The sequence below is a fragment of the Lygodium microphyllum genome, chromosome 23 (assembly GCF_053477565.2).
Source record: "Lygodium microphyllum isolate KBCC chromosome 23, Lygodium_microphyllum_v1.1.10, whole genome shotgun sequence".
Lineage (NCBI taxonomy): Eukaryota > Viridiplantae > Streptophyta > Polypodiopsida > Schizaeales > Lygodiaceae > Lygodium > Lygodium microphyllum.
The window spans coordinates 75,377,110-75,404,814 of record NC_141157.1 but is presented as its reverse complement, the minus strand read 5'-3'; the positions used below and the strand labels follow the sequence as shown (position 1 = coordinate 75,404,814).

General features: G+C 44.1%; 1 protein-coding gene across 10 annotated transcripts in view; it reads left to right on the top strand.

Moving 5' to 3' along the window:
- LOC148016346 (uncharacterized) overlaps positions 1–27,705 on the top strand; it is a 209,271-nt gene that overhangs the window by 150,829 nt on the left and 30,737 nt on the right. For all 10 annotated transcript variants that reach the window (XR_015688091.1, XR_015688089.1, XR_015688090.1 and 7 more), the window contains exons 16-18: positions 8,565–8,741; positions 8,832–8,919; positions 11,452–11,526. Coding sequence is in view for 7 of the 10 variants with exons in the window: in XM_087664208.1 (XP_087520334.1) it covers positions 8,565–8,741; positions 8,832–8,919; positions 11,452–11,526 (340 nt within the window). In the remaining 3 variants the exon portion in view is untranslated. The remainder of the gene's footprint in view (positions 1–8,564; positions 8,742–8,831; positions 8,920–11,451; positions 11,527–27,705) is intronic.

The window sequence follows — 27,705 nt, the reverse complement described above, 5'->3', positions numbered from 1 at the left end:
CTCTTGCGCAACTTTGATAGTGGCTCGAACTTGATCCATTGTTGTTTTTAAATCTGAAGCAAACTCATCAGCAGCAAAAATCTTATCTTTAGTGCGAATAATTGGAGGAGGAATCACTTTATCCTGTACTATTTCATTTGGAGCTTTCCCTATGGATGAGTGCACTGTATTGTTGTAAGCAAACTCCAATAATGGAAGATATTTCTCCCATTGTGACTTATGTTCACTAACATAAGCTTTCAACATATCCAAAAGAGTGAGATTCATCACCTCTGTTTGGCCGTCAGTTTGAGGATGAAAAGCTGAGGAGAACTTTAAAGTGGTTTCCAAATTCTCAAATAAAGCACGCCAAAAGTTACTAGTGAATTTGGAGTCTCTATCTGAAATGATCTCAGAAGGCATACCATGTAATCTGAAGATATGTTGAATGAAAAGTCTTGCAGCTTGTGCGGATTTCAATGTTTTATGACATGGAATAAAATGTGATTGTTTGCTGAATCTATCAATTATGACCCAAATCATATCATGACCTTGAGGTGTTCTTGGAATACCTGAGATGAAATCCATTGTGATAGATTCCCATAGATCTTTGGGCACTGGAAGAGGTTGCAACAATCCTGGAATCTTCTGCCTATCATATTTGGATTTTTGGCATACCAGACAAGCCTCAATGAAGTTATGTGTATCTTTTCGTAATGTTGGCCAATAAAAGTAGCGCTCAATTGCACTAAGAGTGGCTGCCCTCCCTCTATGCCCTGCATAAGGGGGTTCATGACTTTCTTTAAGCACCTTTTGTCGAACAAGAAGAGTGACACAAAGGCGATTGTTCATGAGAAGGTAACCGTCTTTGATGGAATAATCTGGATGAGAACCTCCTTGCTGTAAATTTGACCAAACTGCTGCAAAATCAGTATCTTCATTATAAGTATTCTTCATCGTTTGAAAATCTTCATGATGAGCCACTGTAATAGTTGCAATGCGAGGCACTCTAGAAAGTGTATCAGCAACTACATTTTGTTTCCCTGGAGTGTACATAATTTGAAAATGAAACATAGACAAGAAATTTTCCCATCTTGCATGTTTCTCCTGCAAATGCTTTTGAGTCTTGAAATACTTCAAGCTTTGATGATCGGTTTTAATAAGGAATTCATTGCCTAAAAGATAATGTTTCCATATCTTTAAAGCATGAACCACTGCTAAGAGCTCCTTTTCATAAATGTCATACCTTTTCTCCACATCATTTAGACGGTGGCTTTCAAAGGCTACGGCATGGCCTTCTTGATTTAGCACTGCACCAATACAATCACCGCAAGCATCTGCTTCCACCACAAATGGTTTTACCAGATCTGGAATGATAAGAACAGGTCCAGAAGTAAGAGCTGTTTTCAGCCTTGTGAAGGCTGCCTTCTCTTTTTCCTTCCATTGGAAAGAGATCTTCTTCTTTGTAAGGTCATGAAGTGGAGAAGCCATATGTGCAAAATGCTTGATGAAGCGGCGGTAATAAGAACATAAGCCAAGAAACGATCGCACCTCATGTACATCACGAAGATGAGGCCATTCTTGGATTATCCTGATCTTTTCAGGATCCATCTGAATGCCTTCAGAAGAGATGACATGCCCAAGGTAATTTATTTTATGCATGAAAAATTCACTCTTTTTACCATTTACCAAGAGTTGATTTTGTTGTAGTAATTGTAGAACAATTTTCAAGTGTTGATGATGATCCTCTTCATTCTTGCTAAAGACAAGAATATCATCAAAGAAAGTACCAACATATTGTCGATGCTCTCTAAAGATGCGCTCCATCATTTGATTAAAGGTGGCTGGTGCATTGGTTAATCCGAAAGGAACCACCAAGAATTCATAAAGACCGTATGAAGTGCGGAAAGCAGTTTTGTGTACATCTTGTGGTATTACCCTAATTTGATGATAACCACTCTTTAGATCAATGCGGCTGAAAACCTTTGAGCCTCCTAGACGATCCAAAATGTCGTCAATTCTGGGAATAGGAAACCGATTCTTCACAGTGATTTTGTTGAGGGCTCGATAATCAATGCACATCCTGAATGTGCCATCTTTCTTTTGAACGAGAAGAACCGGTGAAAAAAATGGTGAGCTACTTGGCCTAATTAGCCCACGGTTGAGTAGGTCTTTGACTTGCTTTCTGATTTCTTCTTGTTGAGGACGGTTCACACGGTATGGCGCTATATTAGGAGGAGAACTGCCCGGGATAATATCAATATGATGGTCTTCTGGCCTTTCTGGGGGAAGCTGATAAGGAAGATCTTCCAAAAAACAATCTTTATACTTTTCCAAGAGCTGAAGTTGCTCTTGGTTTTCAGCATTCATATTATCTTTTACATCAGTGACATAAAGCAGACAACATTGAACACAATCCTTAATTGCTCTAGAGACTTGCATATGGCTTACCATAGGTATGGTGTCTCCAGAAACTCCAGCTTGGATCTCGTACTTCTTGCCTTTGTTGGTGAGTTCTACCTTCTTTTTCTGAGAGAAGATGGTTGAATCTACTCTATGATTCCAGGGCATGCCAAGAATCACATCGCAACCATCAAGGTCTCCGATACAGAATGTATCTTCGTCACTGTAGCCTTGAATTTGAAACTTGAGCTTGCCAATGTAGGGTATCACAGTCTTCACTGTGTCACCTTCATCAGCATTTAAAGCTTGGCGAACTTCTGCCGGAGTGTCCATCTCTTCATTCTTTAATCCAAGCTCTTTAGCTAATTGCAAGGAAATAATATTTTCATTTGCCCCAAGATCTATCAAGAATAGTGCTTGCTTACCTTGCAACTGTCCCCAAGCTTTTAATAATTTGCGCGTCTCTGGAGTGTGAGTTGTGTTTGCAACTACATCACTGATAGCATTGATTTTCACTGGCGACTTAGGCTTGTTGTCAGAAACCTTGCTTTGTCCCTTGTTTGGACATTGCTTCGCTATGTGGCCTGTTTGTCCACATTTAAAGCACTTCCCTTCTTTCATGAAGCGTTGCTTTTCTTCTTCGGAAAATTGCTTTGCTTGTGGGTATAGATTGGAGCGAAATTGAGGAGCATTAGGAGGTGCATAGGGCTTCATCTTCTTTTGATTTGATGGCTGCTTTTGCCACTATTTTTGTCCTTCATTTGGGACTGAATACTCCTCATCATCAGCTACTCTCTTCTTATCATTCTTTTGGAATGATTTGTTGCCATTGTGCTCCATTTCCCATGTCTCAGCATGGTCAATGAGTTCCCTGAGACTAGAACAATAATAATGATTAAGAGCAGTACGAAGTTTAAAATGCAAACCTCCTTGAAACTTCCTAAGCTTTTCCGAACTGCTGATCTTCTTGAAATGTTGGACCTTCAAAAGTAGCTCCCAAAATCTCTTGGTATAGTCACCAAGTGACTCATTTTTCCTTTGCCAAAGCCGATCCCATTCCATTTTTACATCTCTTTTGAAATGAACAGGAAGAAATTGGCTTTGTATCAGGCGAACAAAGGACCGCCATGATTTTGGGGCAGCATGATCATATTCCAACCCCGTCCACCAAGTATGGGCTAAGTCGGTTAAATATAAAGCTGCAAACTTAATCTTTTCTTTTTCTTTATACTTGTCACGACCATACAAAATTTGAAATTGACGAATAAACTTTAGAAGAAGATCAGGATTTCGGGAACCATCATACATACTGAACTTGATCTTCTTTTCAAGTTGAGATAGTGACTTAGTCTTCTTCTTCTTCTTATGCCTTCGTCCATGCTCGGATATTGAGGTTGAAGATGATGAAGTGCTTGATGGGGATGAAGATGGAGACGAGGGTGAAGAATGTCGACGCCTTTGACGATGATGAGGTCTTCCACAAGAAGGGTGTGACTCTTCATTACTAGAAGAGAATCCATCAGAATAGGCGCCAGATGACTTTGAAGAAGAGGATGAGCTTCGACGCGATCTCTTTCTTTGTCTTGAAGTAGAATGGGACTGTCTCTTAGAAGTAGTTGGACTTCTTGATCGGCTCCTTTCATTGGTATGGCTTTGTCTCCTTGAAGTAGATGGACTTCTTTCCTTGAATTCTTTGGGATTCTCAACTTTTTCTAGTTTGAGAAGTTGCTCACGAATTTGCTGATTCTCATCTCTAAGACTTTGAATGGCTTGAAGGATAGCACTCGATTGATCCATTGAGACTAAAGAAAAAAAAAAATGCTCACGCACTCAATGCAAGGGCTGAAAACAAACAAACTTATAGTTGTAAGCACTACCAGTGTTGGGGGTGAGGACCGAGCCAAAGCTCTGATACCACTGTAAACGCCCCGAACAACGTAGTATGCTTAACAATTATGATATTTGTTTGTTTTCGAGATTTAATAGAAAAGAGAATGAACACTTAAAGCTGAAAATGAAAATTACTCACAAAATTACAGCCATAAAAATGTAAAAGTAATGGAGACAAGATTGAGGGTTGAAGATGGGCAACCCCCCCCGAAGGAATGTATTTCTGCTCAACCCAAGTCCCTTAGGGAAGAGCTCAGTTACAATCAACCTGAGAGTGAGAAGAAGTAATTCTCACTCTCACAAGATCATGCAATGATGTACAAACACACATGCATTATCTATTATGCAATGATAAGAACTGATTTCTTTACAGTATGAGAGAAGAAAAAGGGGAATTCAGCCTTTCTCCATTGTTGATCAGCAGTACAGGGATAGAGCTTGCTTCTTGTAGCTAAAATGGAAGAAAGAGCTCAAGAAGGAGGTGCTGTAATGAATTTACAGGCTTGCTGTCTTGTAAAACAGCAGTGATAGAAGAGGGAATATGGAGGAATTTGATAATGGAGAAGTGGGGGATGATGATGGGGATGGATGGGGCCAGTTTCTGGCTATCTATGGGTGCTGTACATGAGTTTACAGCAAATAAAAATGATGTTAAATGAAGAAAAACGAGCTCTTATTTATAGGAGAGGGGAGAGCTAGTACAAAAGGGGAAAGTGGAGTAGCACAAGACAAGTGTCCAGTCACATGTCATGAGATGTGACAAGTGGTGGGACACTTGGAAACTTGTGTGACAAGTGTCTTGACACTTGTCTCTTCTCTATGGCCTTCCTTTTTGGGTTGAATACTGTCAAGAATAGAAACAACCAAATTTAGTAAGCACAGTCAGAGTACAGAACTTACTATTTTTAGAATGACATCCCTATTTTTTAGGACTAGCATTTTTAGGATAATTCGAGGCTCCTAAAATTTAGAAATCTCCTAAAATTTAGGGATCTCCTAGAATTTAGGGACCCCCCCAATATGGGTATCATATGAAAGCTTTTTCCGTGTACATCGCAAAAATGGTATCCGAATCTTCATGTGACTTTCTTATGCAAAGAAATGTGCATTTCAAGCTTTCAGCCCACACATGCACATTATACAAGCATTTCATGATCATGCCATCTTGTTGATTGTAACTGTCTGTTCTGGTGGATCTAGCCCACACTTCAAGGCATCAATCCTTTCTGTGTGCGAGTCTAACCCTGATATGCATGAGTTCTAGTCACAGGCGCCCAATCGGGTCATATAGGTGGAAGTGTGAACTATCTTTTCTCTAACCCACCGTGTGGGTTCACCATAACCTGTGACCACTCATCAGTGGCCAGCTCCAATGCACTTTTCTTTATATCTAATTAGTGCAAAGGAAATAAATTTAATAAATCATTATATAGACAAATTAATGAAAAAGGATACAAATTCTGTTTCTATAGAGTTGTGGCACATACTCACTCCCTCACACTCACACACTCCCTCTCTCAAGTGCACACAAGCAAGCAAGAAGGAGAGAAGAAGAGATCACTTTTGCCACACACCAAAGAATGAGCTTCTCATTCACTTTTTGAGTTTATATACAAAACCCTAATTCCTTTTGGGCGATCATCCTCTTTTTTACATGGCCGGTTGTGGCCTAGGCCCTCTTTCCTAGTGTCCTATCTTCCTAGCTTCCTTCCTACCACCTACCCTTTTACAATTTACACGAGGGAGCCTAGCGCTCTTTTACAAGGATTTTGGCTACGCCTTTACATTCAAAGGTGTGCCTTTTCTTTTTTAGCCCTTTTTGGGCTCTAGTGACTGCGCCTTGGACTTCTTGTAGCCATGCCTGGCCTTTAGGCGTTTCTAGGTCCGATTTCCTTTTGGGCCGTCTCCTTCAACTCCTGACCTGCGCTTTTTCACTTTTTCCGCTTTTTCTTGTGCTAAGGTTAACATTGTGGCACTTTTTACTCTTCGTACAAGAGGTTTTTTCCCCTAGATTTTATTTTGTGTTTATGTTATGCATTTTCAGGCACTTACCATGTTGCACACACTTTGGGTGTGAACACCCTCTTACAACCCTAAGGTTTAAGGGATGTACCTTGTACTTTCATTTTACACTTTTAGTCTATTGCATTGGGTGTTGTGCTTTACTCTCCACACTGGCTACTCGAGTCTTAGTTGAGCTTTGATCCTCTTCATCTCGCATGTTTTTTTCCCTAGATTTATTCTCTTTATTTTATTTGCCTATGATACACAATTTCGGGCACTTATCGAGTTGCATACACTTTGGGTGTGAACACCCTCTTACAACCCTAAGGTTTAAGGATTGTACCTTGTAGTTTCATTTTACACTTTCAGTCTATTGCATTGGGTGTCGTGCTTCACTCTCCACATTGTCTACTCCACTCTTAGCTGAGCTTCAATCCTCTCCATCTCTTACATTTGGTATCATAGCTCAACCTCAGCTCAGCTAATTTGAGAGCCATCATCTCCAGCTTCTTTGCTGTTGTCAACAACTCCATCTCTAGTAGAGCCGCTAGCTAGTGTGCCCCACCAGGCAACACGATATCAGCCTCAGTGCCCAACTCCTTTGGTGGAGGATGACCCTTGTATTTTGGTCACTCTTCACTCTAGGGGGGTTTGTTGGGTTTCACTCACGCTTACCGTCACAGAGGAGTGTTGGCGATCAGTAGGAGACTGGGTTACTTTCTACTCTTCATACGAGAGGTTTTTTCCCCCAGATTTATTCTCTTTATTTTATGTGCCTATGTTACACATTTCAGGCACTTATTGCGTTGCACACACTTTGGGTGTGAACACCCTCTTACAAACCTAAGGTTTAAGGGTTGTACCTTGTACTTTCATTTTACACTTTTAGTCTATTGCATTGGATGTCGTGCTTCACTCTCCACATTGTCAACTCCACTCTCAGCTGAGCTTCAATCCTCTCCATCTCTCACCCCCTTAATGTGAAAAACTCAAATGATGCATTGAATCCATTGAATATTGTAGTGCAAGTCCAAATGCTTCTTTATGAATGGATTTAGACAAGCAATAAAGCCATCAACATGCTTATATATATGCTAGTATCACATTGACGATGAGTAGTAGCCCACTTGGGGAACGGACAATTGCCTAGTCATTTTCATTGTATAGAGGTGACCCATAGTCAATGGCGCACATACCACACACAAATAGAGACTCGCACACTTGTGGAGCAATTGCATGGTCAAAGTCCCAAAGACCTTCTATGGAGATGCACTTGCTGCTCGCTAGTCAAGCACCTCAAGCTTCTTGGAGACCTTTGTGGCCATGTGGAACAACAATAGGTCAAGTTTCAAGGCTGAGGGTATGGATGCTTCTAGTAGTTCAATCTTGGCTGGGTGGGAACAAACAAGATGTGTTTTTGTTTGTCATGGTTGGGAAGTGAGTCATGCTTGCATCTCTTACTATTTTTGTTGTTGATATATGTTTGTGGTTGTTTGTTGGTTTGGGGATTCCTAGGAGTTGGATGCCTTTCAAGGCTGAATGGATGCATCTAGTAGTTCAGTCTTGGCTGGGTGGGAACAAACAAGATGTATTTCCATTTGTCATGGTTGGGAAGTGAGTCATGCATCTCCTATGATTTGCGTTGTTGATATACATTTGTGGTTGTTTGTTTGTTTGCGGATTCTCAGGAATTAGATGCCTTGACAAGTAATATTTCTTTGGATTGGAAACCTTAGAAAGTCGTCAAGTGAACCAAGGTGAGATGCAGGCTGGTGCATGCTCATAGCACAAGATGCAAATCAGAAACCACCTTTCCAGGTACAGTTCATTGTATGGATGGTATGGCTAATCAAATAAACAGGAGGATTGATCAAGATTGGGGCAGCTGTATGGTGGAAGAGAATTTGGTGGTATGTGTTTGACTTGCAAGAAGTCTTTGTTTGCATTAATAGTGAGGCTGTGAGCTTCGGTTTTCTTGTTGTTAGTGCTCACTTGCACATGCCTGGAGTGTGATATTGAAAGTCATTTGTTGTGTGCGAATGGAGGAGTAAGAGGGAGGGGGAGGAGGAGATAAAAAAGATGCAGAGTTGTAGCCGTGATTATGAAGTTCAGCTCACTGTAACTTGTCTAATGCCTTACATGATTTCGGCTTCAACCTTTTGTTTGGATGTTGGATGTTGGTCTTTGGTGTAGCTTGATTCTCCAAGCCTGGATTGTTGCTTATCTCTTCTTGTAAGTCGATTTAATTTTGGAAAGGAAGTCATTATTGTCATTGGTTGTTTGGACAGGAAACAATAGTTCACGTAAGCACAAGGTTAGCCATGATGACTTTGAGGAGGCTAAGGGGCACGCTGAATCAACAGTTGAAAGATTTTGTGAAGTGCTGCATTACATTCAATGAGGTCACTATACCTTCCATAAGAAGTCTTCCTAAGTGCATGCACTTGTACCTGCAAACCGCGGAGGTCAGCAAAGCTGTTATCATCGAATGTCTAAAAGTACTGTTTCTATACCTTTATATTGCAATGAAATTTTAACCTTCAGACAGTTTCCAGGTTGCAATGATGAATGGGCTTGTTTCTCATGCTGAGGGAATAGTTAAGAGCTCAATCACATGTTTACAAGAGATTGGCAATACTGAAGGTAAAACACTCAAATCAATCAGAAAGTCAACCACCTGTTACTGTAACTAACTATGCAAAATTGCAGAGTTCCAAGTTAGCATGTCGCTTATGCACTGCAAGCCAAATTGTGAGTAAGAATTACATGATTGTTTAAAGTCTGTCTTTTAAACGGAAGTGAATGCCCTCTTCTGACTTCTTCCATAATGGTTATTTAAAAACCAAATTGACATAAGATGCTGAAGCCAACATGAGAAGCTTTTATATTGATACCATTTGAGAACCTCGAAGTGAGGCTTCCACATGATTCCAGTAACTCTGACTACCTGAATTCAATTTGCTTCAGTTTTCTTATCAAAGACTCCAGCTGCTCCTAATAAGTAAGTTGCCAGACGATCAATCCTCGAAGCCTCCTTGCTTGAAAGGAAATACCTTGTCAAGCATATGTGCCATAAAATCCGAGGATAGCATTTGATGCTACTCAAAAGCACCTCCAGCAACTTGCCCAAATATCCAACCATTGGGCTTCAAGGGGTGCTGAGTAATGGCCAGCTAACTATGGAAATGTTGAAATGTGCCATATTTTTACCAAAGTTATTTGGAAAGTCCAACCATTCATTAATGTGATGGACATTGGAATCTTGAAATCTTGTTTGCCTTCTCTTTACCCAAAGTTTTTCTTGCTAAACAAACAACTGCAGACCGACCAATAAGAATTTTAGAATCCTTCAACTTCTTACTATTTGATGGTTTTTGTTCGTAAAGGGAAGGGATGACTCCCCAAGTGGATACTTATTGGGTCAGCAATCCCAAACTGCCCTATAACCTAAAGGCACCTTTTACCTCTCTTGAACCTCCCTCTTATCAATTCCACACTAATCAGCTTTTACATATCTATCAAATGATCATATGCCTACTTTCATTTTTCCCAATCGTCTTTTGTCCCTGGCTAATTGTTTTTCATTTTTGAAGGCATTTTCTTTATACATGATGTCCCCTGAGTTTCAGATCTCTCTTTATCTCTCTTATCTGTATCTGTGGAATGCTGATGTGACTGGATGGCCGCTAGTGAGAGTTGCTTTTCTAGTACTGGATGGGTGGAGTTCTTTTGCTTGTCAAGTCCTTCCTATATTATGCATATGATTGCCGATGCAGATGTATGAAAAATGTATGAAATCTGGAGTCTAATATCCTATTTCAGACTTGACCACTTTTGGGGAGGGGTGGTGTGGGGAAACTACTGAAAAAGCCATTAAAAATTGACAAATTTATAAAAAAAGGTGTCCCCTACCTGTAGACAGCAGTGTCTGACAGCTGCCCAACGTCAGTACTTTAATTGTGTCTTGACCCAATATCCTATTTCAGACTTGACCACTTTTGGGGAGGGGTGGTGTGGGGAAACGACTGAAAAAGGCATTAGAAATTGACAAATTTATCAAAAAAGGTGTCCCGTACCTGTAGACAGCATTGTGTGACAGCTGCCCGACATCAGTGCTTTAATTGTGTCTTGACCCAATGAATGGAAATCAGGATTTGAATTTTCTTTGGCAGATCAACGTTATGTATTGATCATGGCATGCCTTGCTGGTAGTGACTATTTCATAGAATCTTAAGTTATTGAAATAACGTAATTCTATTTTTCATTAAGCTTGTTAGCTTAGTTACTCAGTTTGGTATAAAATACTAAATTTAGATACATTTTTACTGTTTTTTAAAATTAAAATAAGGGCCACTTATGATTCAGTCCCAGGGCTTGAATCATAGTCCAATCATTTGATACCTATTTGTGGATGGCATATCCAATCAAGGGGGAGAGCAAGCAGCTTGAAAAGAGTTTATTTGCATCATTGTAGGACAGGATGCACAGTTTGCAAGCTGTGTTTGGAACATCTTTGGGATCATTATGATACAGAGGGGGCTCAAATTTTCTCAAGGATTGACAGTTTTACATGGATGATTGGGACTTTGCCATAGAAGGCTGGTAGGCAAGACATGATTGCAGGCAAGCTAGTGTCACAAATTTTGATGTTGAAGTCCTTTGAGGCTCAATGCAGCAGCTGGATCTTTACGATCAGGCGATCGCTGATAACTTGGTTGTGTTCTCATTCTGCTTGTTTCAAGTGTCATAGAAGGCTGGTAGACATTATTCTAGGCATGACCTTATCAAATCATACACCCTTTCAGCTTGTAATGATGGAGAGTCAGAGGCCAGAGACCCACGTGACACTTGAGCACTTATATCATAATGATAAATTTCAAGCTTAAAATCCTTTGGGGCTCAACCTAGCACCTGAATCTTTGTGGTCAAGAGGGTACTTTTAACCTGGGTGTGCTCTGATTCTGCTTGCTTCGAGTAAGTGTGTGTTGCTGAAAGTGAGCTGTTGAAGACTAGTTTTTTGCTTATTTCTTATTGGGATGTTATTTCAAGAATTTCTAATCTTTTTATGCTTTAACTTCAATTTTCTAGTCTTGGTTATTTCAAAGAGTGCTGTGTTCCTAATGTCTTAAAGCTGCAATTGTAGAGTGGGATGAAACCACATGCTTAATTTTGCAGATTCAAAGAAGACGAGCATGGAAACTCAGTTGGGATTTATTCAGAAACTCTGCTCTTTTCTTATTGTCATGCCTGGTATGTGGTGCCATTTTTATATGTAAATTTATAAGTTGCATCTCTTTTTATGTTTTCTTCATTAAGAGTATTAAACTAAAGTGTAATGTGTTCTGTAAAAAGAGTCTTCTAGCCTACCAAGTAAAGCCGAAATGTCATATAGAAAACCACTTTAACAATTCTAAGAGACTTTACAAAGGAGGCTGATGGATAATCTCCATCCACAGAGCTCCTACTTCTCGAAGAACAAGATCAATTAAAACCATGGAACCCACTTGCCATAGCAACAATCCCTATACAAGGGCAATAGGCCCATGGATGTCTGTAGCCTAATAAAATAAAATGCATTACATGCCCTCTTGATATACCAAAGGCATACAGGAAAAACGTTGATCTTAGGAAAAAGCTCAGTCACAATAAACCTGAGAGTGAGAAGTATTTTTCCCTCTTACAAGATCATGTAAAAGATGGACATGCATATATGGGTTACTTACTATGCAATAAAACAAGTAAATTCTTTACAAATTGAGAGTAGGAAGAGAGAGAAAATCAGTCATTGTTCATGGTGGATCAGCTATACATTGTAATGGCTTTCTTTTTTATCTTGAAATGAAAGAAGATCTAGAGAAAGAGGTATTGTAAGAAAGTTTACAGGTCTACTTTCTTGTAAAACATCACCAGAAAAAGAGGTAATATTGAGGTATCCGATGATGATGGATGAAAGAATGATGATGGAGATGGTTGAGACCAACATTGGGCTATCTCCGGCTATTGTGCATGAGTTTGTAACAAACAAAACTGATATAAAATGAGAAAAAATGAGCTCGTTTTATAGGATAAAGAGTAGATTTAGTGCAAAAAGGGAAAGTAAAGTAGCACAAAACAGGTGCCTAGCCACATGTCATGAAGTGTGACAAGTGGGGGACACTAAGAAGCTTGTGTGACAAGTAACATGATACTCGTCTCTTTTCTATGGCTTTCTCTTTGGATTGAGAGCTATGAAGAATAGAAACGATTTGATTTAGTAAGCATTGCTAGAGCAAGAAAATTACTATTTTTGGAATGTCATCCCTAATTTTTAGTAGTAGTATTTTAAAGCCAATCTGAGGCTTTTAAAATTCAAGGACCTCCCAAAATTTAGGAATACCTTAAATTTTAGTGACTCCCCGATATGGGTGTCATGTGAAAGCTCTGTTTGAGTACATTATTAAAATAGATTATAGTGTGGTAATCTGCATATAAGTTCTCTACGCAAAGATGTGTATATTTGAAGCTTTCAGTCTACATAACATGCCATCTTGCTGATTGTAATTGTCTATTCTAGTGGATCTAGCCTGCACTCCAAGATATTAATCCATTAAACCTTGTGTGTGCGAGTCTAACTTTGATATACTTGCGTTCCGGTTAGAGGTGCCCAATCGGGTCACATAGATGGAAGTGTGTACTAACCCACTGTGTGGGTCCACTATATCATGTGATTACTCATTTAGTGGCCAGCTCTAACACACTTTCTAGATATCTAGTAATTACAAAAGAAACAAATTTAACGAGAATTTTGACTCTGCAAATATATTAAAAAGGACACATGCTCTTTTTTTGTTGTGTTGTCATACTTGCAAGCATATGAGAGATATTATACCATGTCTCTCCAAGCATCCCATATGCCATTTTGCAGAGGATACTACATATATATGACAAATTACGTATGCTAGACTTGAGCAAACTGCTAGAGATTTACAAGAGACTTGCAAAGACCTAGCATATTTCAGCCATATATGCTTTCCCACACACCTTGCCCCAATCTAAATATCCCCGCTCCATTGTTTCTCATTGCTTCTCAAAATGGCTTATATGATGATGGATGTAGAGACACCTACACTTGTCTACAGGGAGAGATTGCTTTGGGTGTTTGGACAAGCAAGGATGCTCTTCAAACACCTTGTGTAGAAGAAGAAGTGAGACTACTTGGCAAAACTTGATATAGAGATATACCAACTATTCCTAGGGTGATGTAAAAAAGGAGGATAGAGAATGTTTCACAAGAGACAGTCCCCCAGTACAGATTACATCACCAAATGCTTAGTTTTATTATGAGAGACAATTGTACGATGTATTAGGATAGTCATTTTTGTAGCCTCCACAAGCTCACATGCCCACACATCGATACTTCACAAATAAGATGTCAAAGAGGCAATCTATAGACTACAAAATTGAAGAGCCTATAAGGAAGATGGTCTTGTGATAGAGTACTTCTCACAAGTTTGTGGCACATTGGCACCCATATTCACATGTATATTCAATAGATCCGTATGTGAGGGATTTCCTAAAGTTAAGTCATATCATATCATAGTTGCACTCTTTAAGCGTGGTGACCTTTTGGTCCCCAGCAACTACAAGACTATCATGATTGTGTTGAGAAACCCTTCACCCTTCACCTGCAGTTTGCGTTTTTGCGTTTCGCGTTTTGTGTTTAGGATTTGCGTTTAGGGTTTGCAGCCCCAAAAAGGGGCACCATCCTAGACTGACTGTGCCTATTTATAGGCCACTCTCTCATTCATTCCTTACGGTTGATTCATTCAGTCTGTCACCTCTTCTCTCCAGCCTCTTCACTACCCTCACACCCCTTCAGGAGGACACTGCGGTTTGTGGTTCGTGGCTAGCAACATCATCTTCCTCGTGCTACAATACCCTTGTTCCCTTGTATCACATTCACTCCATGATTCAGAACTTCATCATTCCATTCATCAAAGTTTTTTTCTCTCTTCTCTTCTCTTCTCCATGTTTGCCGAGTTCACTCCGTGTTCCTTCCCGCAAACCCTACTGTCTCGCTGGTACGTTATCTTTTGACATGGTATCAGAGCTGGATTTGCTCAAACAATGGCAAAGATCCTCCACTCCACTGAAGGCAAAGATCAGTGGCGGGTTCGGCATCCACTTCTCTTCTTCTTCCGCTATATCAAAATCTCGTTTTGGTAGGTTTCTGGTTTTTTCAGCTTGCTACCCACACTCCTTTCGCGGAGGACATCGCAATCTCAGCTGTCCCTTGTTTGTCATCTACAATCTGGCACCTGTTTCCAGCCTTCCACCCGCAGTTTGCAGCTGTTTACAGCAGAGCTCTACAGTCCGCTCCACAACCTACGGCTCTACAGTCCGCTCCACCGAGAGGCAATGACTATTTGATACTGTCTCCTCGTCAGTCTACTCCTTCGAGAGACAGGCTGCTCGCCTCCTTCCTCTTCTTCGGCTACCGAGTCTGCTCCACTAAGAGACATCGACTGTTGCCCACGTCTTGACCATTTTGAGCCCTACCCTTTCCCACCTCGACTACTCAGGTTCGAGAGGCTACCTTTGGGATGAACCAATTAATGGAAATACAGATCAATCTGTAGTACGAACAAGAGCTGAGAACAAATCAATGTGAATGGGGGTTGCAAAATCATGCCTCTTTAGCTACTAGCATCCAATTCTTCGAATGGTAGAGGGTGGTGGTGGCCCTTGGCAATGTTGTTAGACACTTGGGGTATCCTCTGGGTATTGATGTTCTGCCAAAATACTTGTTGGAATGGATCTTGCGAAAGATGGAGGAAAAATTTATCGATTGGAAAACACAAGCGTGGCCCTTTCATGTATGCCTCAAAGTAGCCTAGGTCATCATGCTACCCATGCTTTCTACCACTTCTACCTTGGAACACCACTTCTTTAAATGCACTCATCGAACATATCTGTTTTATGTTGTGGAAGGACTCCTCCTTGCATGTAGGTATCTGTTGGATTTCTTGGAGCCATGTCTGCACCCCAAAAAGCATGGGTGGTGCGACGATTTTGGATGTATAGACCCATATCGTGACCCCTCTTTGGTCACTCTTCAGAGCAATGTTTATTATTGATCGTCATCCTTGGGTCTTTATAGTCTGCTTCTTTTTGTAAGACCGAGGTATTGTACATGGTAATTCTAGCTATAAGCATCATGGTGGCACGTTCTTAATTCAGATACTCACTTTTCCACACCCTCCATTTTGGTAAATCGTGTGGTTTCTTCTTGGAGGCTTGTTCTTCAGAAGGCCCGTTGGCATCTTGCAAAGGATTGTCTAGAGGCAAATTTCTTTTAGTTGGAATTGTTGGCGGTATTGTGGCTGCTCTCTTGGGATGCAAAATAGGAGGATAGGTCCAAGTTCAGGTCCAAGTTCAATCATATGGCATGTTTGGGTTTGTCTTTTGTTAAGGATACCACTTTGATGAGCCATGGGGGAATGATGTCTTTCCGTACGGTGGGGAGACTTTTCTGGATTTCTTGTGGATACTGCGACTTACGGGGCCGAATTGAAAGGTTGATGCAGCCTTTTCCTGCACTTGACTTGGATTGCCCTTCGCAAGATTGGGCTCTTGCTAGTCGTCTTTGTTTTTGAAAGGCTTCAGCTAACCAAGTGTATCATCTCTTGATTAAGGACAAGCTTTGCCAATGGGATTTGGGGCATGCATAAGTCCAAGGCTTGGTGGAAAATGACAATGATGGAAGGATGGTTGAACAAGACCTAGTTCAAATGCAAGGTCTTTCTTTGGAGAGTGATCATTGGTGGGCTTTCCCTTGCTTTGGCCCTTTCTAAGCGTCGAATCTCAAATGGTGACTACTTTTTTTGTACAACCAGCGTGGAATCTTCGCATCACAGATTTATTTCTTGCTCTTATTCTAGGAACATTTGGGCTCTTCTGATAGATATTTTGCAAGCTGTTGTTGGTCTATCGCTACATCCTTTTGATTGGATTTTGGGTAGGGCCAAATATCCCACTGCGGTGCAGCCACATATGAAGGTCTTGTTCCATTTTCAGTGAATGCTCAAAGGTAGAGTGCGATGCATCAGTATATATATTGAAATCTCCCATCAACAAACTTGGTCTACCAAGTGCCAAACAGATTGCTAGTCTATCCCACAAACCACGTCTCGACAATGGATCATTGGGGGCATATAGGCCCACCAGCCATAGTACCTTCCCTTCGAACATGATTTCAACCACTAGAACATCATTCTTGTTAGGACTAGCTGAGATCTCTTATGAATGACCATGAGCACACCAAAGTAGTGTTGTGCAAAGCCCCCAGTATAAAACAAGTGAAACCTGTGGTAGTCCACACTCTTGCTAACATGCCATTGATTATCATGTAGAATGCGCCACATGTTTGCTTATTGTGTGAGCAAATGGCACGCACGTTCCACGTGGCAACTTTCATATTTATTCAAAGAAAGAAGATCAAACTTGAGGTTGGTTTTGCCTTGATTTAACTTTTTGTGCTAGCAATTCAAGAGTTTCCTCATGAAGAAAATCAGCTAGCATTGCAAAGGAGTTTATCCTTTGACTTGCCAATTTTGATGTAGAGGGACTCTATTCCGTTTTTGCGATGGACCCTGGATAACAACAATTCCACGGTGTAATTACCTTACCCCATGTGCCAAGGGCAAGTCTTGTCGTTGGATCCTTAAAACGGTCCACAAAATCTTTTGCTACAAAAGGTGTCCGAGGGACAAAAGGTGTCCCACATCATAGTTACAGAGGCACTCTTCAAGGTAGTGACCTTTTTGCACAAATTATGGGAGCTTCCACATCATAGATACGCTAGATTGACATGAATCTAATCTAGACAACTAGCAGTGGAGGGCAAGAACTGTTGGTTTTCATAGATTACTACTATTTGGATGAGTCTACACGGTTTGAATATTGACTGCCTTCCTCCTTTTGACTACAACCTTGACTGCCCTACACTTTATTCTTAGCTGATCAGAGTTGAACCAGGTCATCAGAGCTGATATCTTGAGGATTGAAATAGCGAGGACCTGGACCCATCCACCACTCCCCCTTAGATCGAGGATGGAGTTCTATCAGAGTCACTTCTTGTGTCTCACTGATGATGAATTCACTATTCGGCTAATATACATGGACACTTACCTCTCGTATAGCATATGGGTTGATATAAGAAGATTCACACCTCCTCTCATAGGCTGCATATGGAGACATACAAATGGATAAATACTTTGATAGAGGATAGGACTCGCCAACTTTGTGGCAGAGAGCCTGAGACAAAGGAGCACTACCTATGTAAATGTATAGTATACTATGATATACGAGGACAATACCACTGCCTCTTCTATGATGGTTTTGAACCTCTTTGTTTGTTTGTTTTTTTTTGCAAATAAAATGTGGCTGATTATATTACTCAAAAAATGGATCACAATGTAGTGCTCATGCTCAACAGACTAGCTGAAGCTGATGCAAAGTCACAAATACATCATGTATATAAGCCTCTCAAGGCGGTCTAGGAGGGATGGGGGCAAGAAGCCATGGAGAGGGGTTGTATCGCCATTTGGGGTCGCTTGCCTGCATCACGAAAAACAGGTCATGGCCGTCCCAAGTATGCATGAAGTGACAACGGAGCTCTTGACGAGCCCTAGACTCGCCTTGCACCTAATCCCAACGGTTGCGGAGGGAGTGGATGATGGAGGTCCAGTGCTCTGCTAAGGTCGCCTGTACTGAAAGTCTCTCTCCGCTGAAAGTCTCCTGACACTGCGCCTTCCAGATATGCCATCCAGTAAGACTCCCTATGATCTCCCATACCTCAGAGTGGTCTATTGTGGGCTCCAGTACCTGGTGGATGGGTAGAGCCTCCAAACCGATCACTGTGCACGACCCTGCCTCAATGATGAATATCGTGTCTTACATCCCAGCCTCATAGAAGGTGACGGCCCTGGCTAACTGCCTGCCAGCATAAAGCTCCCTATGAGATTCATCCAAGGCTAGGTGCTATACGGCAAAGGATACGGCATGCACCTCTCCACACGAGCTGTGCCTCCTCACATGACCCAAGGCAGTGCTTTGGGGTTTCTAGAGGCTGCTGTGTGTAACGCTTACAACCTCCCTCCTTCTGCATCTGGGCAAGCCAACTTCCCACCGCCAAGTCTGCATGTGCCACCAGCCATAGGAAATACGATACTCTCCTCAACCTCCAGCTATCCCATAAGCGGCGCCAGAAGGTCCTTGGAACAGCTTCTTGATGTTGTGCTCCACCCAGTGCGTGCAATGTGACGGACCCCAATCCATATCCTCCTGTCTCAGTACGTGTCTGCAAATCCTAGCAGTGTACTCTAGGAACCTCGGTGGCTTCTTGGCGACTGTAGTGGTTGGCCATTGCCACTCTCTTGGATCCCACTCCAGCTCATCAAGTGGTCTGCTCTCCGAGATTCAAAGTTGCCACTCCTTGAGCTCCTTCCAAAAACCATAGGGGTCCAGTCGCCATGTCTTCCATTGAAGGCCCACCACCCGAATCCTCCTCCATGAAGAAGGGCACCTATCCCCTCATCCTGCTGCCCTCTGTCAAGGGCCAGATGCCCCCCCTTCTGAAGGGTGAAATAAGTCCCTTGCGGGGCGCTGCCCACTCTACTTGCTACCTGTAGGAGGATGTCTGCTGGTGAAAACGTAGCAGCCCATACCTCCCCGGGCTCTATCGGCACTCGTTTCGGGGGAGCAAGCCACTCCGGAGGTATTGCTGCGTCTATCTCCCTTCGCCTCAACTCCACTCCTCTTTGGCAGCCTGATACTCGCTGCAACACCTTCTCGTTCGCCATCCTGTACACCTCCTGCCATGTCCTGATGGTACGAGCCGGGCCGGCCTCCCAACGAGCCCACTGGATGTGGGGCGCTTGCTTTGTGTCCCTTTCTGATCTTTGACCTTGGGGTTTCAGATTACCTGTTGATGGTCTATCTCCTCGTGGCAGCTTGGGGGGCTCTGGATTAGGGCCTTACGTAGGCCCTGCCACACGCGGAGTAAGTTGCGTAGAAAAGGTAATTTGGGGGAGGGGGGGGGGGGGTGAAGATCCATCTGAGGGACGGTCTCCACTCACCGCCAAGCCTCGGTCTATAATCTTGAAGACCCTCTTGCAATATGACCTTCCAGGTCTGCCCTCCTGGTGTGAGGCCATGGACAACTAGGTTGCCTAAGAGGGCCATACTCTGAAACTTTGGGTCTATGATCCCAAGCCCTCCCTGTGATCAATACCATATGATGGTTGCCCACGCCACCTTTGCCCGAGAATCCCTGGAGCCGTCTGACCCGGACCAAAGAAAGTTCGGCACTAGGCGGCGAAGCTGCACTCCGCAGGACGAGGAGAAGCAGTAACATGAGGCAATGTACCAGACTGTCGCTAGGAGGACCTGGTTAACCACCAAGGCTCGGCTGGCTAGTGAGAGACCAGCCGTGCTCCAGTAGGTCAGCTTCCTCCGAATAGAATCGAGGAGTGGAAGAAACTGCTGGGCGGGCATGATGTTGAGTCCCACCTGGAACCCTAGGTACCGGACGATCTGCACTCTGCTCACCCATCTAAATTCTAGGTGGATGCCCCACTCCGTGGTAGAGTCCGGGTCTGTGAGGAAACCAACCGACTTTCGCTAGTTGATTTTTGCTCCCGTTGCAGAACAAAATACCTCAAGAGCCAACCTCACTCTCTCCAGCATCAACTCATCGTCCTCTATGTAGAGTGTTGTATCATTTGCATACTCTGAGTCTAGCAACTCAGTCTCCTCTCTCATTGGAAGTCGGAGTCCGCATAATCCGGTCACACGGGACCTGAGGAAGTGAGACATAGTCTCTGCAAAGAGTAGAAACAGGTACGGGGCCAGGGGGCAGCCTTGCCGGACTGATCTCTCCAGCTGAAACTCCTCCTCTTGCCTACTACCTATGAGAACCTTGCTGGTGGCTGATCTGTAAAGTGCAGCGACCCCGCGAATCCAAGCTTGGGGAAAACCCAACTTCACCATGGTTCCCTCTAGGAAATCCCAGTCCACCCTGTCATAAGCTTTCTCGAAATCCAAGAGTAATACGGCCAGTCTCTGCCCACTGTGCTGAGCTGACTCGCCAACTCTGTCACCTCAAAGAAGGTGAATACATTGCCTAGGATACTCCTATTTTGGATAAAGCTTGTCTGTGTGCCATGGATGATGTTTGGTAGCACGGGGCGAAGTCGCCCACCAATTATCTTTGACAGTGCCTTATAGGCCACTGACAATAAGGTGATCGGTCTCCACTAGGAAAGCTCCAATCGGTCTCCCCCTTTGGGGAGAAGACTGATAAGGACTGCCGAAAGCCTCCCTGGCATCTGTCTGAAGTGAAAATCTCCTGGAAGGCCATCAGTAGGGAGTCCTTCACCACTTCTCAGTAGGTAGTAAAGAAGGCCTTAGAAAGGCCATCCTCTCCTGAGCATTTCTGCATGTCCTCTATATGGAAAGCCTTTGAAGGGGGCTAGGAGAGAGTGTCCCATCTCCTCTGTGACGAGGGACGGGATGTGATCCTTGACCTGCTGCCTACATCGTTGTCCTCTAGTTGAGGTTGTCTCTTGTTGGAAAAGGCGTCTGTAGTAGTAAGTGGCAATCTCCATCACCTCATCTGGGCTAGAACGAGTCCTCCCATACTGATTTTGAAGGCTGCATATCTGCTCTCTTGAGGTGCAAGGCTGGTGCACGTGGAAAAACTCCCTACACATCTTGTTCCCCTTCCGCGCCCAAAAAGCTGCTGAGGTGTGGAAAGAGAACTCTGAGCGCCTGTCCTCTAGGCCAACAATGACTGCTCGCACTCACATCTCCTGTATGTGGAGGATGGGATCCGTTGGTGCCTCTTGTAGTAATCTCTGCGTGGCTGCAAGGTCCTGCCGGAGTGCTCTCTCCTCCTCCCAACTTTGCTGCCTGGCCTATATGGCTGCTTCTTGGCAGATTGTGCTTGACTCCGCTAGGAGCTTTGCAACCTCCTCTGCCATCCGGTTCCTCCTGCTCCACTCCCTAGTTCAGAGCTGCTCTATCTGTCTTGTCACCTCCTCCCTCCTATAGATCAAGTTAGGGATTTGACAGGATCCAGTATCTAGGGTAGATGCTGGGGGATCTAGTGTCCAGAGAAGCGGACAATGATCGTGTGTCTAGGGTGGATACTGGGGGATCAAGTGTGAGGAGAATAGGGCAATGATCGGACAACGTACTGCTTGCCAACTGCTCAATCTGGCCTCCACGAGAGCCTCCCCACTCCCCCACATAAAATCTGTCCAATTGCTCGTGCAGGACTCCACCTAACCGCCTGTATCCCCAGGGGAAGTCCAGCGACCTCTCCCTCCTGTGGAAGGGAGGGTCTCTCCAGGCATCGCGTGTACCTACTGCCAATAGAAATACCTCCCATGCCTCCTGCTCCTCCTCGGCCATGCCCTGGTAGTTTTTCTGCCTCTACCCTGCTAGTCCTCCAAAGCCTCCAGGTTGTTGAAGTCTCCTCCAACGATATAGGATTCCACCTCTGGGAGTCCATCCGCGATCTCCACCCAGAACTTGCTGCGTGCCCTAACCTATGTAGGGGCATAGACATTGAGGACCCCAAGGCACGAGTCCCCAATATCCAGTTTGATCCATAGAACCCCCCTTGCCACTATCGTCCCGTGGTGTCGTACACAGGCGGTGAGACTCGGGCCATTAGAGGTGCATACGCCTCCATTCTTGCTGTGGGCACCTATGGCGTGCTCCCAGTAAGTGTACAAGCTGCCCGGGAGTACCTTCCCTACCCGCTTGGCCTGGGAGGGAGTGAGCTTGTGCTCCTGTAGAAGTAAAATGTCAATCCGTCCAGCAAGGGCAGGCTGCAGCTCCTACCGAACAATCAACTTTCTAGAACCATGTGCCCCACTGTAGTGGAGACTTTTCAGATTCCAGGATGCAATGTGTAAGCTTATGGGGAAACCTGCGACTGATAGAACAGGCATCTGTTCGGTGTGGAGACTACTCATGAGGATGAGAATCTATGGGGCATGGAAGTAAGCTTTGCCGCAGGTCTGGACGGTGAACTCCAGTCCCCCATGGTGGCCCTCGGCCGGACCATAGGGGTGATAGATGCTCTAGGTGGTACTATCAATGCATCTATCAGCCATGCTAAGAGTTGTGACTCCGTACACTGGTACTAACGGGCCGCCTGTGCTAGGGGTCACTCGATCACATCCCTCGGAGCCCTTCATTGTGGAGGGGCTTGAAAGATAATATTCAAGTGTGGAACCTCGGCACCAGTCCACCAGTTAATGGCCATCATGCAACCAGGCCACTGCTGTGCAAACAGTGCTGGTTCTTCTTCTCCCATCCACTCTAAGATGTAGTCCGCCACCTGACTCTTCAACTCGTCCTCTATCTGTGTCGTCGTCCAATCCCTTGAGTGAGAGGACTGAAAGAAAAAGTAGTTTGGTCCATTCGGTGGTGCTAGTAGATGGACCTTGCCCCTCGACTTGCGAACCACGAAGATCTCCACCTCTAGAGGTAGTGCGAACACTCCGCGCTCCGCAACTCTCAAGTAAGACCATGGGCCATTGTGGAAGAACTCCTGTGGCAACAACTGTGCTTGTCTTGGGAAGGTGTGACGGGCGGCAGGGGCAGATGAGTTGGTGGTTGTGTGGGAGGGGGAAGATTGCTGGTGCAAGGAGGATGTAGGCGTGTGTGGCTCATCACTTCCTGTGGGAGGAGTGAGAGTGGGTTTATGGGAGATCACCTGAAACGGGTGCGGTTCAGGGGGGGTGCTCGGTAGGGGAGATGGTGGGGGGGGAGAGGGTCAAGGGATGGTGGGATGGTCGGAAGTATGTGGCTAGTGTTGGGGGGGCTAGTGGCCCTGGAAGGGGGGGGCTGTGGGCCAGGGTCAGCGGGGGGAGCCTAGGAGATGGGGGAGGGTGGGTGTAGGGGTTGTGGGATCTCAGGTGGGGTAGTTTGTGGCGCGGGTGGTGGCTATGGGGGATTGCGTTCCTCCCAGGTGGGATGGGTAGGAGGGGCTGCAGAGTGCTCTGTGGAGGGGGTGTCGCTTGCCCTCCCACACCCTGTTGTCGAGGCTGCGACCGAGGCGTTGGCTGTGGCCCCCCTTGCCGTCTCCCTCTCTATCGTCTTTGGACCGGTGTGAAGCCGTCAGTGTCCACTTGCGAGCCTGTCGGCGGAGCTGCCTTGGCTCCGAAACGCGTGCAATCTACTGCCTGGTGTCCAAAGTGGTGGCAGTGAAGGCACTGCCCTGATTGTCCAGTCACAATGACCTGTTGCCTTAAGGAGTGACCTCCTGCCTCAATCTCCAGGAACTTGGGTATACTCTGTGTCTTTCATGGCCACTCGTACCTTCGGGACTCCTGCAAGCTGACACTGCATCCGCGAAGGAGGCAAGAAGAACTGTGCTGAAGAGCCGTCCGAAGTCCTCCACAACTGGCGGTGATCTACCGCCAATCCGGGGAAAAGTAGAGTGACTTGGTGTCTGAGAAATCTATTGTGGAGCGTGAATGTCTCCACTGTAAAGCTGTTATATCAGGGAACCATGTAGATGAACTCTTTCGTGGAGGCATAGGGCAAGCTCTCCACTAACTCACGAGCTGCATCCGCGGAGGTGAGCCGAACCATGAAGATCCCTCGGCCCATGAGGACTGCCTCCACGATTTGCGATGTGCCAATGCGCAGTGTGGAGTGGAGCCAATCCCGCAACTGAGCCCTCGATGGGGAGTGTCCAACGACTTGACCAAAGATTGTTGTTTCTTTGAACTCCAGCTTTGTGGCACGGACGGCTGAGAGCTGTTCCTCAGAGAGGATGATGCGCAAGGTGTTTGACTCGGGGGCACTCGCAGAATGCACCGGCATCTCACCAGAGGTTTTCATTGTGCGTCCTTGGCGGGAACCTTCCTAACATGCTACTGCGTTACCGGGGGGGGGGGGGGGGCGATGGCAAGGAGGTGGGGGGAGGGGAAATTTGCTGTTTTCAGTGGACCTCTTTGTTGTGTTATGGACTATAAGGACTAGAGATGCCTAGGTCCTTTCCTTTAGGAGATCGAGCCACGCTGCACAACACTATTGTGAGACATGAGGCCAGCTCACCCAGAGGGATCCACACAAACAACAGTGACAAACTTTTTTCACAGATCAAACCCTATTAACAGTACTAGCCTAGAGGCTAATAGAGACGAAGCCACCCTACCGAACGCCTCCCATTCCACGCTATGGAATCACATTGGATAGAGCCATTTCACTTTGTCGAGCATGACGACCCTATATAACAAGACCACGTTCCAGGAGGCCGCACCACAACTTGATCAGAGCCATTATCATGAGACTTAGAAGACTCACCACCAGGCATATCAATGGAGCAGTTAAGGGATTGCATCATGGCTGAGATCATGTGCAAATATTGAGATCAGCTACAACATAGTCTCCATCACAGTTTCTATGAATAGTTCCATCAGATTAGGTTCTTTTTTCTTTTCTTTCTACCGATGGGACAGTACTAGACATGGTTCTAGTGTACCATAGTCCTATCATATAGTTATTCTCAGCATTGTTTCATAGGCCACTTACTTTCAATGTTCTCTTCACCTTACTGATGAGATGACATTAGACATGGATATATTCTAGATTTTGTCTCATAGGCCACATTGGCCTTATGTACATGTTAATCTCTCTCTCTCTCTGGATTTTGTCTCATAGGCCATTGTCATGCGGAGTGCTTTGGAAGCAAACTTGTCATGAGGAGCACCTATTGTGAGTAGGAATGTAGCTGGCATGAGGCAGACCTGGCGTCAGGAGTACCTGTCGTGAGCACGAACATACCTGGTGTGAGGAGTATCTTTCGTGAGCAATGTACTGACATAGGGATGTACCTGTCATGAGGAGTACCTATGGTGAGAAGCAATGTATGCTCTCTCTGTAGTGAATGCAATGAATGTATTGAGGTAGGAGTATTGAATGAAACACACAGAAGTGACTGTTGTGCTATGCCTATTGACGTAAATGTGCTCAGAAGATTGATGCCTAGTTGTCCACATCCGACGGACAGGTCAACTTGTCCAATCCGTCCTGTGCGGTATGACACGTGTGATGGAAACTGTCCGACTCTTTCAAGTGCCTATTTGTGACCATTTGGGGTCACTTTTGGGGTAAATTGTAGGTGGTGTTTAGGCTTTCTCTCCACAACACACTTGTACATACCCCAAATCTCTTCTCTCTCTCTCTCTCTCTCCCCCCCCCCCCCCCCCCCCTCCTCCCCCCCACCAACCCCTGTCTCCCTTCTAGCAATATATTCTCTCCCTCTCTTTCCATCTCTAATTTCAAATTCAAATTTCAAGCTCAACTTTTAAGCCCTCTATTCTCAAACTCTCTCTCCTCAAGCTCTCTAACCCCACTCCTTCAATCTCTCCATCATATCTCCACCTTGCCTCCACTTTCAAGCTCTCCATCGGCCATCCTCTCTATCCTCAAGCTCTTAATATGTAAACTTTAGTATAAAGTCTCTAAATGTTAAAAGCGTATTACTTTGAGTCCCAACATTTAGTTTAGGTATTAAATTTATATATACAAATTTTTTCATCGGACGTGGCATCGGGCATAGGTCCAAGATTTATTGTCCGATTAACACCGTACTAGTATCAGACGGTACTAATCGGACGCCATCAGACATGACAACCTTGGCCTGACTTGCTGTCCCAACTAACATGAATGCAGACCTGAGTAAATGTACTGAGATTGCAGATGCCAAGGTACTGAGATTGCAGATCTACTCAGACTAATATGAAATGAATGCAGACCTGGGTGAATGTACTGATGCACTGACCCCTTGGACTAGGCAATGATGCATTGACTTTGGTCATCATGTCCTGGAGTATGCAGTAACGCAGTAGCTGGGGCTGCAACTTGTATTCAGTAGTGACTGTAAACAGTGTGAAGGCATTCGGGTGTGTGAAAGATTACTGGGCTTGCAAAATTTGGTGAGGGGTTAGGGAAACCCTGAAAATTTGCAGGAATCGCAGACATTGCTCTGATTTGATGAATACAAAATACAAGCTGAGTGGCTTCACACAGTGTGTGAGAGATGGAGAATGCAAACAAATGTAAGCATCAAACCATGGAAAATGAATATTTGGGAGACGAATCTGATCAAGAACTAACACAACCGTCCATGGAAGCAATGTTCAAGATCCCTTCTAAGAATACACGTACAAGACATATGGCCATAGGGTCCGTGGCTGACCATCTCCCTAGCATCTAATGGGCATGGAAAGACCTTACACACCATTAATGAAAGAAAGAATGAAGAAATTTTAGAACGAAGAAATTTGAAAGCTTAGAATTGAGGGAAGAATTGAATACATTTAAGAAAAAAGAAATAAATGTGCAAGAAGAACTACAAAAAGAGAAAGTGGCAGTGAAGGCATGTGAAAGGGACGTTCACTCATGGATAGAAGTGGCAAACACAACATAGAAGCAAATAGAAGAGGCCAGCCCATGGATTGAGATAGTTAAAAAGAAGGGAATATTAGTGAAAAAAACTGAAGTAATGAATGGTACTTTGAAAGAAGAGGCTAGGAGACAGGCTAAGGTTTTGCATGTACAGATAGTAGGATGGGAAAAGAAGAGCAGCCCACAGGAAGATGCTAAGATACTTGCCAATAAAATTGGGACTTTAGATGTACCTATAGTCAGTGATTGGAGAGTGGGGAAAGAGGACTCTAAATCTAAGGCCTTAATTCTTTGCTTTGGGAACAAAGAAAAAAAGGGCCTTCCTCTCTAAGAGGAGAGCCCTCGAAGGTGAGAATATTTATTTGGATGAGGATTTTACCCCAGCACAAAAAACACGTCGCAAAGAACACATGCCCAAAGTATTGGAGGCTCACAAAGAGGGAAAATGGACTGTTTACAGAGATGGATGAGTCATCATCATTGATAAATAGGACTGCATGACTGTACAAGGCCTATGAGACACTTCCGATGTCAATATGAAATTGTAATGGAACCCTACGCTTGGACGGTAGTTACTTTGAAGATAGCTTTTGAAACATAGACATAGTCATGTACATAGAAACACACCAATGTAAAGGTAGCGTATTACAATATGCTACTTCCCTTCCACAAACTCGACCTATGCCACATAGGATGGTTCTCCCTTTGATGTACTTTAGGAGGATATCATGAGATATGCTAGCATTGGGGGCATATTATTAGTGGAATATTTCAATGCATACACTGGAGATAGATAGAGTGGCTTTTATATTCTTGATAATGCCATTTTCAAAGAGATTGACATAGATGAAATAGGCCTATCCAAGAGAGCCCAAGATAAAGAAGTGTACCTATGGGACACATCTATTGGCTTTGGGAAGTGCGTATAGACTAGCCATCTTTAATGGTCTACCA